This window comes from Carlito syrichta, unplaced genomic scaffold, assembly GCF_000164805.1.
Source record: "Carlito syrichta isolate Samal-C Ts95f unplaced genomic scaffold, Tarsius_syrichta-2.0.1 Scaffold312205, whole genome shotgun sequence".
Classification (NCBI taxonomy): Eukaryota; Metazoa; Chordata; class Mammalia; order Primates; family Tarsiidae; genus Carlito; species Carlito syrichta.
The window spans coordinates 444,096-457,870 of record NW_007256301.1 but is presented as its reverse complement, the minus strand read 5'-3'; the positions used below and the strand labels follow the sequence as shown (position 1 = coordinate 457,870).

Genomic DNA, 13,775 nt, shown 5'->3' with positions numbered 1-13,775 from the left:
ACTGCACTCCAGTCTGGGTGACAGAGTGAGACTCCAACTCAAAAAAAAAAAATTGTAAAGGGGTACTATCCTCAAGAATAAAATGTGCAAAAAAAAAAAAGGTTGCCCACGAGAAGGGACTTATATTAGCAGTGTGGTACTTGAGAAAAAGGAAGAAATAGCAATGAAATAGAATAGGAGCCCTAGAAAGAAATCCATGGGCACATAAGAATTTAGTGTACAATAAAGATGAAATCATTTAAACAGTAAGGAAGGGGATTATTTGGCAAATAGTGTGGTCATGGCTAATCATCTCTAAGAAAAGAAAGTTATACCTCAAACTCAAAATAAATTTCAAATTGGGTTAAGTTTTTTTGTTTTGTTTTGCTTTTTAAGAGAAAAGGTCTCTCTATATCGCTCAGGTTAGAGTACAGTGGCTGTTGACAGGTGTGATCTTAATGCACCATACAGCCTGGAACTCCTGGGCTCAAGTGATCTTCCTGCCTCAGCCTTGCGAGTAGTTGGGAATATAGGGTTGTACCACTGTTCCTGGCTTGGGCTGCATTTAAATGCAAAAAATATATATCTTACCATTAGTACAAGAAAATACAGGTAAAAAGATAAGTAATCTCAAGGTGGAGAGGGCCTTTCTAAGCAGAAAGCCAAAGGAAGAAACGTTATTTTATTTTATTTTTTTTCAGTGGGAGTTTCACTCTGTTGCCCAGGCTGGAGTGCAGTGGTATGCTCATGGTCACGGCATCCTCCATCTTCTGGGTTCAAGTGATCCTTTCGCCTCAGCCTTCCAAGGAGCTGGAACCACAGGCGAGCGCCATCACGCCTAGTTAATTTTTTTATTTATTATAGAGACGAGGTCTCACCAAGTTGCCCAGGCTGGTCTTGAACCCCTGGGCTCAGGCAATCCTCTCACCTCTGCCTCCCAAAGTGCTGGGATTACAAATGTAAGCCATCACGCCCAGCTGGAAGAAATCTTAAAAAAAGGATTAAAAAGCCAGGCTCAGTGGCTCATCCCTTAGTATCCATGTGGGATTGGGTCTAGGACCCCTCCCAGATACCAAAATCATTTGATGCTCAAGTCCCTTTAGAGAATGGCGTAGTATTTGCATATAATCTTACATAAAATCTCCCATACTTTAAATCATCTCTAAATTACATATAATACCTAATACAATGTCAATGCAATTTAAATAGTTGTTCTACTGTATTGTTTGTTTTTGAGTTGGAGTCTCACTCTGTCGCCTAGACTGGAGTGCAGTGGCTGCTCCCGGCCACCGCAGCCTCGATCTGCTGGGCTCCGGCGATCCTTCCGCCTCAGCCTTCCAAGTAGCCAGAATTACAGGCATGCGCTACCACGCCCGGCTGATTTTTTTATTTTATTGTAGAGATGAGGTCTCGCCTGCCCAGGCGGGTCTTGAACCCACAGGCTCAGGCAATCCACTCACCTCAGCCTCCCAAAGGCGCGGGATTACAGGCTGAGCCACCAAGCCCAGCTAGATTTTTTGTTATTTTTTATTTTCTAAAGACAGGTTCTCACTCTGTCACCCAGGTTGGAGTGCAGAGACATGATCATAACTCACCACAGCATTGACCTCCTAGACTCAAGTGATCTTCCCGCCTCAGCCTTCCTAGTAGCTGGGACTATAGATATGAACCACTGTGCCCAGATAATTTATTTTATATTGTTTTTTGTAGAGACAGAGTCTTTTTTTGTTTTTTTGGTTTGTTTTTGAGTTGGAGTCTCACTGTTGCCCAGACTGGAATGCAGTGACCGCTCCTGGCCACCGCAGCCTCGACCTGCTGGGCTCCAGCGATCCTTCCGCCTCAGCCTTCCAAGTAGTGGAACTATAGGCACACGCTACGGCTGTGTATTGTTTTTGGAATTTACATTATTGTTATTAATTAATTATTTTTGAGTCTGGGTCTCACTTTGTTGCCCAGAATGGAGTGCGGTGGCACGGTCACAGCTCACTGCAGCCTTGACCTCCTGGGTTCAGGTCATCCTTCCATCTCAGTCTCTTGAGTAGCTGCACCACCAGGCCCAGCTAATTTTTTTATTTTTTATTTTTTTGTAGAGACAAGGTCTCGCTCTGCTGCCCAGGCTGATCTCAAATTCCTGGGCTCAAGCAATCCTCCCACCTTGGCCTCCCAAAGTGCTGGGATTATAGGCATGAGCCACTGTGTCCAGCCTTATTTTTATTTTGTAAAAGATATTTTCCATCTGTGGAAAATTCTGGCTGAATTCACAGATGTGGAACCTGTAGGTAGATATGGAGGACTGTCTGTGCATCCAAAACAAAACAAAACCTCCAAACCAAAAACAAACCATTAAGAAAATTAAAGGCCAGGCTCTGTGGCTCAGCCTGTAATCCCAGCACTTTGGGAGGTTGAGGTGAGTGGATTGCCTGTGCCCATGGGTTCGAAATCCACCTGGGCAACTTGGCGAGAACTCGTCTCTACAATATATAAAAAAATTAGCTGGGCGTGATAGCACACACCTATAGTTCTGGTTACTTGGAAGGCTGAGGCAGAAGGATTGCTAGAGCCCAGCAGGTTGAATGCTGGGGTGGCTGTGAGTGTGCCTCTGCACTCTAGCCTGGACAACTGAGTGAGATCCCAACTATCAAAAAAGAAGATTAAGAAACCAAGTAATTAATTTTGTTGTAAAAGACTGTACAGCTTCTCATCTACAGCTCATCACAATCAAGAGGAGCCCACCACGTGTGTGTGCAACCAGGGAACGCCATCCTGTCAAGGAGGAATGAGATGGCAGTGACTGCCTGGAGAGCTCAGTAGCCATACCTCGGAGCTGGGACTTTTCAGCCACAGCAGCTTGGCCAGGTCATCCCCGGCGGTGTTATTCACAGCGTGTTCAAATACCTCCACCTTCTGCATTAGAGTCAAGTGGTCATAGTCTGGAGCCATCTGCATCAGGACACAACCATGCGGTAAGAAGTAGTCTAAGACAAGAAGCTCAAATTCAGGAAGAAACAAAGTTTGGGGTCCAGGTACAGCTGAATTCGAATTTCACCACCACAGCCAAAAGGAGAAGGGAACTAAGAACACTACAAGAGGAGAAACGAAGTGACTGCTCTAACCTGATGGCCCTGGGAACTTCAGGGCATAAAGGAAAACACTAGGCTCTGCCTCAGCACAACCCTACCAAGCGGATGAGAGAGTGGAAGTTTCAAGACTTTGGATAACAAACAATTCTCTTTTTCATTACTTATGCACTACTCAACATGATTTCTCCATATGGCCAGTACTGCATATACATTGAGCAAATAAGTTGCCTGAGATTTATCTGTCTTGTCTCTCCTAGGTTGATGAAAACTCAATTCTTTTTTTTTGAAAGCAGGATTTATTGAGAGGATAGAACAGCCCCCACAGTGGGAGGGGACCTGAAGGGGTTGTCGCAAAACTCAATTCTTGGCATTAGTGTCCTTCCGTTTCTTAGAAGTTTATCTGCTTTAGGGCTCACTTCAATAAATATTCATCAAAGATGACTCCCTCAAATAGCTTTTCCCATGATAAACACACAAAGAACTACAAAAGCAGGTCCTGACCAGTAAGTTTTGCCTCTACGACACTAAAGGTGTGTTGGGTCTGCCAATCTTATCACATACCCGCAACATGATGCGATGCTCAATGTTGAGGAGGATCTTCTTCTTCTCCCTGTAGTCCCGGATGAGGGCGTGCAGTGTATCACAGTGGGGGACCCAGCCAATGAGGCCTGAGTTGGTTGATAAAGGTATGACAGCATATCTCTGGATGCTGGTGCCCACAGGAAAGCAGGGTTATTACACAGTAAAGAGAAATTATCTTTTTTTTTTTTTTTTTTGAGTCAGGGTGGGGTCACTCTGTCGCTCAGGCTGGAGTACAGCTAAGTGGCACGATCACAGCTCACCACAGTCTCCAGTTTCTGGGCTCAGGTGATCCTTCTGCCTCAGGCTCCTGAGAAGCTGGGACTACAAGCATGTGCCACCACGCCTGGCTAATCTTTCGATTTTTTTGAGAGACAAGTTCTCATTATGTTGTCCAGGCGGGTCTGGAACTCCTGGGCTCAAGTAATCCTCCACCTTGGCCTCCCAAAGTGTTGGGATTACAGGCGTGAGCCATTGTGCCTGGTGAGAATATACCTTTGATCAGCTCAGGACATACTCAGACAATTTTTGACAGGCCCCCTGCACCAGGCGGTTGTGTGGTGTTTAGTGAAGAATAAAGCATCACAGAAAGACTGTGTCCTGATGGTATGAAAGCAGCAGTGGTCTTCTCAACTTGCCTGACAAACTTGGCTCTGGGGAACAAGTGACTATTTCTAAGGTTAAAATAACCTCTTAATATTTGTGATCTTAATAAAAGAGGAGTAACAGTACTGAAGATGGAAACATTTGGCTGGACTTTAATTCCACAAGGGGTAAAACACATTAAATTTGTGGAATCTCTAGTCTTATTGCCAGACATTCTGGATTCTTTGGAAGTTATTAAAGGTATTTCCCAAGGAGAATACCCTAAAAATTCCAGATACTTTTTCCTTTTAAGTTTGAAACCATGGTTATTGATGACTTTCTGCCAGGTACGTAATTTTACAACTTAATTTTTTAGTTGCGATTTTTTTTTGAGATCAAGGTTTTGTTGTGTTGCCCAGGCTAAAGTGCAGTGGCGTAATTATAGCTGACTGCAGCTTCAAACTCCTGGGCTCAACTGATCTACCTGTCTCAGCTTCCTGAATCGCAGGGATTATAGACATGTGTCATCATGCCCAGCTAATTCTTTTATTTTTTGTAGAGATGGGGTTACCAAGGCTGGTCTTGAATGCCAGGCCTCAAACAACCCTCCCACTTCAGCCTCCCAAAGTATGGGGACTATAGGCCTGAGCCAACCCATCCTGCCCAACTATTTTATAACTTATTTCATTAAGGTCCAGGACCACATGAGACAGATTCAGGAAAAAGCTAGAAGGCTTCTCAAATCTTTGCCATTTCAGAATATTCTGCATACCTGAGGTTTTTCCGGAGAGATGTTGGGTCATTGGCCAGAAGGGTGTTAACCAGGCCAAAGAGCTGCATCACGCGCTCATCCTGCCGCAAATCTTCATGGCCTTTCAGGAGGAAAACAAACTCGTGCCCGTTGCTGCCTGTAAGGAATGGTGGGAGATGTGAGCGGAGACCCTAACTCTCCCGTCCTTCAGCTGGGACTATCACTGTATTCAAAAGATCCTACAGGCCAGATGCAGTGGCTCGGCCTGTAATCCCAGCACTTTGGGAGGTTGAGGGGGAGAGGACTACTTGAGCCTGGGGGTTCGAGACCAGCCTGGGCAACTTGGTGAGACCTCTTCTCTACAATAAATCACAAAAACTACCAGGGTGTGGTGGTGTACATCTGTAATTCCAAGTACGTGGAAGGCTGAGGCGGAGGGATCCCCTAAGCCCACCAGGTCAAGGCTGTGGTGGCCCTAAGTGTGCCACTGCACTCCAGCCTGGGCAACGAGAGTGAGACTCTAACTCAAAAAAAAAAGATCCTACAGACTAATGTGCCTTACCTAATCACATCTTCCCTACAAAAACAAAAAAACAATCCTTAGAATTAACAGAAAGAATGGCCCTGCTTCTGATGGTCCCCAATGACCAGTGTTCAAGTTAAAAGAAAACAAAAACTGTTTTTGAGGATGAGGAATGATTATGCACAGATGATCACTCTCCATGTTCTCTCCTCCATGACCCACTCTGTCCTCTGTCCTGAGAAGCCTGACTCTTGTGGACTGCATCACCTGGGAGCCTAGTTTATGGCCAATGAGGGGAACTAGCAGGAGGTCAGAGGACAGGAAGAAGGAGGTATATGCCCCATGAGCGGCCTGGCACAGTTCTAGAAGTAGCCATGTCCCTCTGAGTTACAACTCCCATTGGACAACCTCGCTTAAGGCTACAGTTCTTGCTGGCTCCTGCCCTTTCAGTTCTGGAGGGTTGACATTTGGAGGTTAGTCAGTTTTTCTTTTTTTTGTTTTTTTGTTTTTTTTTTGAGTTGGAGTCTCACTCTGTCACCCAGACTGGAGTGCAGTGGCCGTTCTCGGCCACCGCAGCCTCGACCTGCTGGGCTCCGGCGATCCTTCTGCCTCAGTCTTCCGAGTAGCCGGAATTGCAGGCGCACGCTACCAAGCCCGGCTGATTTTTTGATTTATTGTAGAGATGAGGTCTCGCCTGCCCAGGCGGGTCTCGAGCCCGTGGGCTCAGGCAATCCACTCACCTCAGCCTCCCAATGGCAGGGGATTACAGGCTGAGCCACCGAGCCTGGCTAGAGTCAGTTTTTCACAACTGCTTGTTCCTGGGTGCTCCCTGTTGATTTTCTTAATTTCACTTACAACTCAGTCAACTGTTCCTTCATTAAACTGTCTTTAATTAAACATCCCAAGAAGGCCGGGCACGGTGGCTCATGCATATAATCCCAGCACTTTGGGAGGCTGAGGTGAGAGGACTGCCTGAGTCCACAGGTTTGAGCCCAGTCTGGGCAACTTAGCAAGACCTCATCTCTACAATAAATCAAAAAATTAGCCGGGTATGGTGGCACACACTTGTAGTTCCAGCTACTTGGAAGGTTGAGGTGGAAGGATCACCTGAGCCCAGTAGGTCGAGGCTGCGGTGGCTGTGAGTGTGCCACACTGCACTCCAGCCTGGGCAACAGAGTGAGACTCTGGCTCAAAAACAACAACAACAACAACAAAACATCCCGAGAACCTGACTGACCCACATTTTAGTATTAGAATACACTAGCAGCTGGGCTCAGTGGCTCAGCCTGTAGTCCAGCACTTTGGGAGGCCGAGGCGAGAGGATTGCCTGAACATGGGGGTTTGAGACCAGCCTGGGTAACTTGGTGAGACCCCATCTCTACAATAAATCACAAAAATTAGCCAGGCATGGTGGTGTGTGTCTGTAGTTCCAGCTACTTGGAAGGCAGAGGCAGAAGGATCACCTAAGCCCAGCAGGTCAAGGCTGTGGTAGCCGTGAGTGTGCCACTGCATTCCACCCTGAGTGACAGAGTGAGACTCCCACTCAAATAAAAAAAGACACTAGCCCATGGAGAGACAATCACCTATGGTCCATGATTAATTGCTGTTTGTGAATAATCACGGCATTTAAGAACCAGAAGCATTAAGACTGAGACCTCAAAGAGCCATAGGATTATTCAGGTCTCCCTAAGCCCTCCCACGTAGTAATATTCTACCACAAGGCCAATTCTGGAAGTTGTCTGACAAAACTCACAGTGAGAATGCACTTCTATTTCAGTGGGCTCACTTTACAATCATTTACAATCATTTCCCACCGAGACTATGATGGTAAAAAAAGAATATTCAAGAGCCAGGAGATTTTTTCAAAGTAGCCTGTCATCGTCCAGGGCCTCCTTGGTGGCCTTGTCATTCCCCAGCACCTGCCTGCCACATCATTTGCCACGCTGTATGCCTCTGCTGCCCCCTGTGTGCAGGATCATTACGTTTCATGTGAGCACAACTCCACGCATAAACTAAGAGTCCCAAGAAGGTTGTCCCAAGAAGTTTACTCGCCCTCTGTTCCCCCCCAACACTCACGGGGGAGATGAGGCACATGAAAGATGATGAGAGGAACGGCAAGCAGTCATGTCAGAAGCGGGAAGGAGACTCAGCCAGGGCGGAGGGAGAAGCAGAGGACAGAAGTGCACAACGGTCCTTACCCATAAGTGTCAATTTCCGGGGCCTCTGCTTGGATGTGATGACTTGCAAAGACGGGGCTATGGACTGAATGCGAATGATTGGCTGGTTGGGGTCATACGTTCCTGGCACAGCCAACTCAAGGTCCCGGCACATCAGAAGTTTTGGGGAAACATATTGCAGCTCTAAGGATGTGAGCTGTGAATAATTACCAAAGGATTTAGTGTTCTGCCTCCAGGGAGGAATTTAAATGCAATTCAAGTATTTTTCAATGGATTGCTAATAGCAATAACTTGTCCCAAAGCAGAAGTGAAACCAGATGCTTTGGAATGAGTGTCAGAGCATTCATAGAGGGTGAAACAGAAAGGACTATAGCAACAGTGAGCCCTATTAGATACCTGAAGATCCTACCTGAGGCAGCTGCTTTGAGATTCGCCTGAACACATGGTAGTAGAGGTCCCAGGCTTGGGTGAGATCCTTGACATTCCCTGACTTCATGTACTTCCTGCACCACTCTTGGGCCTCCATTAAATCTCTGCCATATGCCTGAGAGGGAAAGCAGGACAAATTTGCAAGTGGTCAGAGTCTCGACCAAGCCAGGAGGCCAAATCCCCAAGCCGACAGCAGAAATCTCCTAGGAGTCGACTGTGGCTAGAAAACACTGGCAGTGAACTGAAGGGAGTGAGAGAAGACGTGCAGAGCTCCAGTGCTGGAGCTCTCAAGTCAGGGATGGTTAATTAGGTAGGAAGAGTTAGAGGAGAGGCGAGATGCCCTCTTCAGGAATCTTGCGATCTTCCAGTTAAAATTTCAGGAGGGTTCTTTTAACTCCATGACAATTACACTTCTGGTATAATATACTCCGTGGCTTCTGCTGGAGTATGTTTTATTAAAGCCAATGGAAAGTCTAGAGGACACAGAGTCTGACAAAGGCCCCGGGTCACATCCTTTCCTGCTTTTTGATCCCATACCTGATTAAAGGACGTTTCCTTCAGAGTCTGGGGGCCCCGTTCCATCATAGCATGCAGGGGCTCCAGCACCTCAAACATGCCTTTCACATTCCTCTCCCCAAAGTACAAGCGAGATGCCTCTTCCAGGCCTTCGTGCCACATCTCATGCCAGAGTATGGCCACTCGGATCAGCTCCTCACTCACCTGGATCAAAGAGAAGCACCAAGGATAAGCTAAACTCAGAAAGGCCAGTCTTGGAGAATCAAAAAGTACTCTTTCTGACAGCCAGAGGGAGTGGGCGGCACTGTTGCAATGAAGAAAAACAGCCCCACTGAGACCTCTGGTGAGGTGACCAGGGTCTGTAAATCCCACACAGGCTCCAGACTCACCATCATGGCCTGCTGCACCAGGGTGTTACTGTGCTCACACATGTTCTTCAGGATCTTGTTGGCTGCATTGTGACGGGCCGTTGTGGTAGACTTAGAAGCCACAGTCAGGGGGTAAATGAGGGCCTGAGGCAAACACAGAAGGAACATTCATAAAGGGATGTGTGGAAGGAGCCTGACAGTAATCTTAAGGAGGGTGACAAATATGACACTAGCTCCCACTGGAGTCTACCAGGAGAGGGCACCACAGTCCTGGAGGGAGCTCTTTATATTTTTATTTTTGAGTCAGTCTCACTTTATCACCCAGGTTGGAGTGCAGTGGCACACTCATGGCCACCGCAGCCTAGACCTGCTGGGCTGTTGATCATTCCACCTCAGCCTTCCATGTAGCTGGAACTACAGGTACACCACCATGACCGGCTAATTTTTTTTTATATATTGTAGAGATGAAGTCTTGCCAAGCTACCAAGTTGACTAGGCTGGTCTCGAACCCATGGGCTCAGGCAATTCTCTCACCTCAGCCTCCTAAAGTGCTGGGATTATAGGCATGAGTCACTGTGCTTGGCTGAGGGGGAATCTCTTTATATCAGGCAGGCTTCTGGGCTGCTGGGACTGCTAGCTGGACAGACCCTCCAAGGGCAGGATGGAACACTTGGCTCCCAGTTCCTGTACTTGCGTTTCTAGGGCAGCTTTGGAAAAGGCTGATCAATGACCCAGTGGTGAGGTGAGAACTTTCCCAGGGTCTCCACATACCTGAGGGTGGTATCGACCAATGTCTGTGAGCAGTTGGTGGATGAGACGTCCCACCAAGGGTCTGGGCGTATCAATCCTTGCAATGAGCTGAGGTATAACCTGGTATTCAAAAAGACAGTTTGCAGTGTTATGGGACATGGAAACAACTCTAGTCATTCTTCTGGGAAAAGATCAACTCCTGTAACTTGTTTTGGTTGATGCTGTTAGGCTCTGAGATGGCCCATTCCCTTCAGTTCTCCAAAAGAAACTAAAGAAAATATGGACATGACCTTGATTTGGAGCCCTACTTCCTTAGCACTGTAGAACACATGCTGCCTTGCTACTCTGAACGCTGCATGATTCCAGGAGGAGACACACAGGAGAGGGAATCTGACCCACCCTCACCTGTAACCAAGTGTCAATCTGGATCGCTTTCACCCCTTCCACTAAGGCTTCATTGACATCCGGCCAGTGACCATAATCGAACCATAAGGTGAGAACTCTGAAAAAGAAAAATGAGTACATCACAGAAAATTTAGTTTCCTGGTTTTTGTCTGTCCTTTATCCTTAAGGATCTTGGGAAGAGAGTTGGCAGGGTCTCTGGGCCCCCTAGGAGGGGGAGCTGTGATGGGGCAGTGCTCTTGACTGAATACCACAAGGTTCATCCTGAGTAAAGGAAACCTCACCCCAGATCCTGTTGAGGGTCACCTGGCATGGATTCAGACACTAAACAGATGAGAGGATGACCTTTAGAGATCCACAGTCTGCACACAGAGAAGTTGCTGCAAAGCAGTGGTAACAAGGACACCTGGCACTCTGCTGGCTGAAGAACTCCAAAACAAAGGAAGAGGCTGTCTTGGTACCTCTAACCTCTGGACTGACTGATGTGGGTCATCTGTTCAGACTTCTCAAAGTTGGTGAGGGATTTTGGAAATATTGTGATTATCAGATGGGTTAATGATTCCCTACATATCTTCTACCTTTTTTTTTGAGCACTAGTACTTGCACTAGTACCTTTTTTTTTGAGCACTAGTACTTGCTTTATAGGGTTAAGGCAAGAATGAAATTACTCAACACAGAGTCTAGCATATAAGTGCTCACATAAGTAATGTTTTTTTCTTATTCGAAGTCTCACTCTGTCACCCAGGTTGGAGTGCAGTGGCATGATTGTGGCTATTGCAGCCTTGACCTGCTGGGCTCAGGTGATCCTTTTACCTCAGGCTTCCAAGTAACTGGGACTAAAGTCACATGCCACCATGCCTCGCTAAATTTTTTTATTTATTGTAGAGACGAGGTCTTGTCAAGTTGTCCAGTGGTCTTAAGCCCCTGGGTTCAGGTAATCCTTTCGCTTCCACCTCCCAAAGTGCTAGGGTTACAGGGGTAAGCCACCATGCCTGATTCCAACTAATTTTTTTATTTTTGTAGAGATGAGGTCTTGCTATGTTGCCCAGGCTGGTCTGAAACCCTTGGGCTTAAACAATCCTGCCTGCTCAGTCTCCCAAATTGTTGGGATTACAGGTGAGAGCTACCATTCCTGGCCTATTCCCTATATAATAAACCACACATGGAGAGTTCTCTGTTCTCCTCCTCACTCTCTGGACACAGGTCAGTGTTACTCCTCAAACTGCAGTACAGAGAAAAGGTGCATACATCGATCTTGGGTGTACTGCTCAGGGTTAGGAAGGGAAAGAGGACTTGTAAGTGTGATGTCTATGCTGTGTCATTAACATAGGCTACCAGAGTCACATCCTTCCCTTCCCCAATACCTGAGTGTATCCTGGAGGTTGTTGCCTCGTGACAAGGAGATAGAACGGAAGAAGCCCTGGACAGCAGGCACAGTGTACATCAAGAGGGTTTTGGATAGATCCTGTTGGAACACACATGTGTTAGTGGCGTTCTTGCCTCATCTTTTTCATATGTAAAATGGGCATAACAACATACTAACAGTATCCACTTCAGTGAGTGGTTATGAGGAAATGCATAGAAAGCCCTTAATCAGTACCCAGCACAAAACAAGCACTCAGTAAACAGCAATTGTGTCAAAACTATTACTATCTCGGGCTAACTAACAGTGGCTTCCTGAATAGCATGTCAGGAGGTGGGGCTGAGGCTCTGAACACACTGATCTCTGGGCCTATCAGCTACCCTGGTACGTTCAAAACAGACAGCCTTAGGCAAAGTGGCAGGAGACAGAAAACATCAGAGGACCGATCCCCCAAGCCCCATCCTCAGAGCAGACCTGCAGATATGCATGGCCACCCGCACGCAGGCACAGTCCATTAACAGAATGAACTCATTCACATGGGAGACACGACAAGGAACTTATTCTTCAGTGTGGGGGCTGTGGCAGCTCCCCAAACACAATATTTACACAAAAGCACTGTCTGAAGCAGTGCTGGGATGGCAGAAAAGCAATAACTTCTAGCTCCACCTGGCACTTCAGCTACAGTCTCAGGTTCCTTTAAGCTGAACAACTGTTCCATTCCTCAGAAAGCCTGGCGCCTGGTCAGTTTTGTTTTTTTTTTTTGAGTTGGAGTCTCACTCTGTCGCCCAGACTGGAGTGCAGTGGCCGCTCCCGGCCACTGCAGCCTCGACCTGCTGGGCTCCGGCGATCCTTCCGCCTCAGCCTTCCAAGTAGCCGGAATTACAGGAATGCGCTACCACGCCCAGCTGATTTTTTGATTTATTGTAGAGATGAGGTCTCGCTGCCCAGGCGGGTCTCGAACCCGCGGGTTCAGACAATCCACTCACCTCAGCCTCCCAAAGGCGCGGGATTACAGGCTGAGCCACTGAGCCCGGCCTCTAGTCAGTTTTTAACGAGGAAGAAGGGAAGGATACCTCAGTGACCTTCTTCTGCAGAGGCGATGGAGTGGGGCTGTTCTCGGTGCTCTCAGCCTCGCTCTCGCTGTTGCTGCCCTCAGTGCTGGCGGTGGTGGCAGTGGCAGCTGTGGTGGCGGCAGTGGTGGTATTGGTGATGTTGGCTCCGCTGGCGTGGCGTAGTTTCTTCTTCTCGTCACGGGCCTGGTTCTGATGTTTGTAGTGTAGTACAGCTTCGAAGTTCATCACTGCCCATGCGTGCCAGGCCTGGGTGAGGTGAGAACCAAGGACAGACACCGGGGTCATGACCAACAGCAGGGCTTAGAGGAGTGGGAGTCAATGCTGAGGAAGAGCTCTGACTGCCTCTTCTCTATCAGTGGAGCAGGACTCCACTTTAACACAACACTGAGGAACAGGTGTTTTATTCAATCCAACTGATTCAACCATTTTGTGGCGCACTAACTCCATACGGCACTGCGGCAAGTGCCATGGGGGGGGCGAAGCACTGCAAGAGGAGCAGGATACAGGCCTTGCTCCCAGGGATCACCTGGCCTTGTAGGGAAGCGCACTCACAAACCCCAGGACCCAGTTTCTCTGCGAGGCAGAGCCTGACTGGGGCAAGAGAGACGGACAGTGGGAGTCCCAGGAATAGGGATTTGGGGTAGGTCTGGAAGAGAGCTGAAGATGAGCAGGGCGGCAACGAGAGAGGGTAGCAGTAAGACGTTTTCGCAAGTGAAAGAATAGGTTCGAGGTGCACAGAGGGCAAGCACAGAGTAGTTCATGGGCAACAAGCACGTGGATGTGACTGCGCTGGGGGTGCACACAGGAGCGGAGCGACAGGGAGGTCAGCAAAGAGCTGGGGCAGATGACAGAAGCCAGGCCACGGGGCTGAATAAAACAGACTATCTAAGAGAGCGCAGCTGGGAACAAGCAACCGGTTGTCACGATATTTCAGGGAAGCCTTCATAGGTTACAGGCCAGTAGGCAAAGGAAGAAATGGAGAGCACAGGTACACAACAGAGCATGAATTTCATCTCTCCAGCTGGTCCTCACACCTGGCCCCTGGTCAGGCAGAGAGCCATTGCTCAAGACCGTTTGCCAGCTGGGCAGGGTGGCTCACACCTAGAATCCCAGCACTTTGGGAAGCGGAGGTGAGAGGACTGCCTGAGCTCACGGGTTCAAGACCAGCCTGGGCAACTTGGTGAGACCTCATCTCTACAA

At 47.9% G+C, this 13,775-nt stretch overlaps 1 protein-coding gene across 1 annotated transcript in view; it reads right to left on the bottom strand.

Annotated features, from left to right (window-relative positions):
• The window catches only part of MTOR (mechanistic target of rapamycin), a 150,591-nt gene that overhangs the window by 15,052 nt on the left and 121,764 nt on the right, over nt 1-13,775 (bottom strand). Inside the window, exons 39-49 of the mRNA XM_008069778.2 lie at nt 12,576-12,821; nt 11,504-11,604; nt 10,143-10,239; nt 9,759-9,857; nt 9,009-9,131; nt 8,641-8,823; nt 8,084-8,218; nt 7,696-7,870; nt 4,996-5,131; nt 3,621-3,768; nt 2,797-2,919 (exon numbers count right to left, since the gene is read on the bottom strand). Coding sequence (XP_008067969.1) covers nt 2,797-2,919; nt 3,621-3,768; nt 4,996-5,131; nt 7,696-7,870; nt 8,084-8,218; nt 8,641-8,823; nt 9,009-9,131; nt 9,759-9,857; nt 10,143-10,239; nt 11,504-11,604; nt 12,576-12,821 — 1,566 coding nt within the window. The remainder of the gene's footprint in view (nt 1-2,796; nt 2,920-3,620; nt 3,769-4,995; nt 5,132-7,695; nt 7,871-8,083; nt 8,219-8,640; nt 8,824-9,008; nt 9,132-9,758; nt 9,858-10,142; nt 10,240-11,503; nt 11,605-12,575; nt 12,822-13,775) is intronic.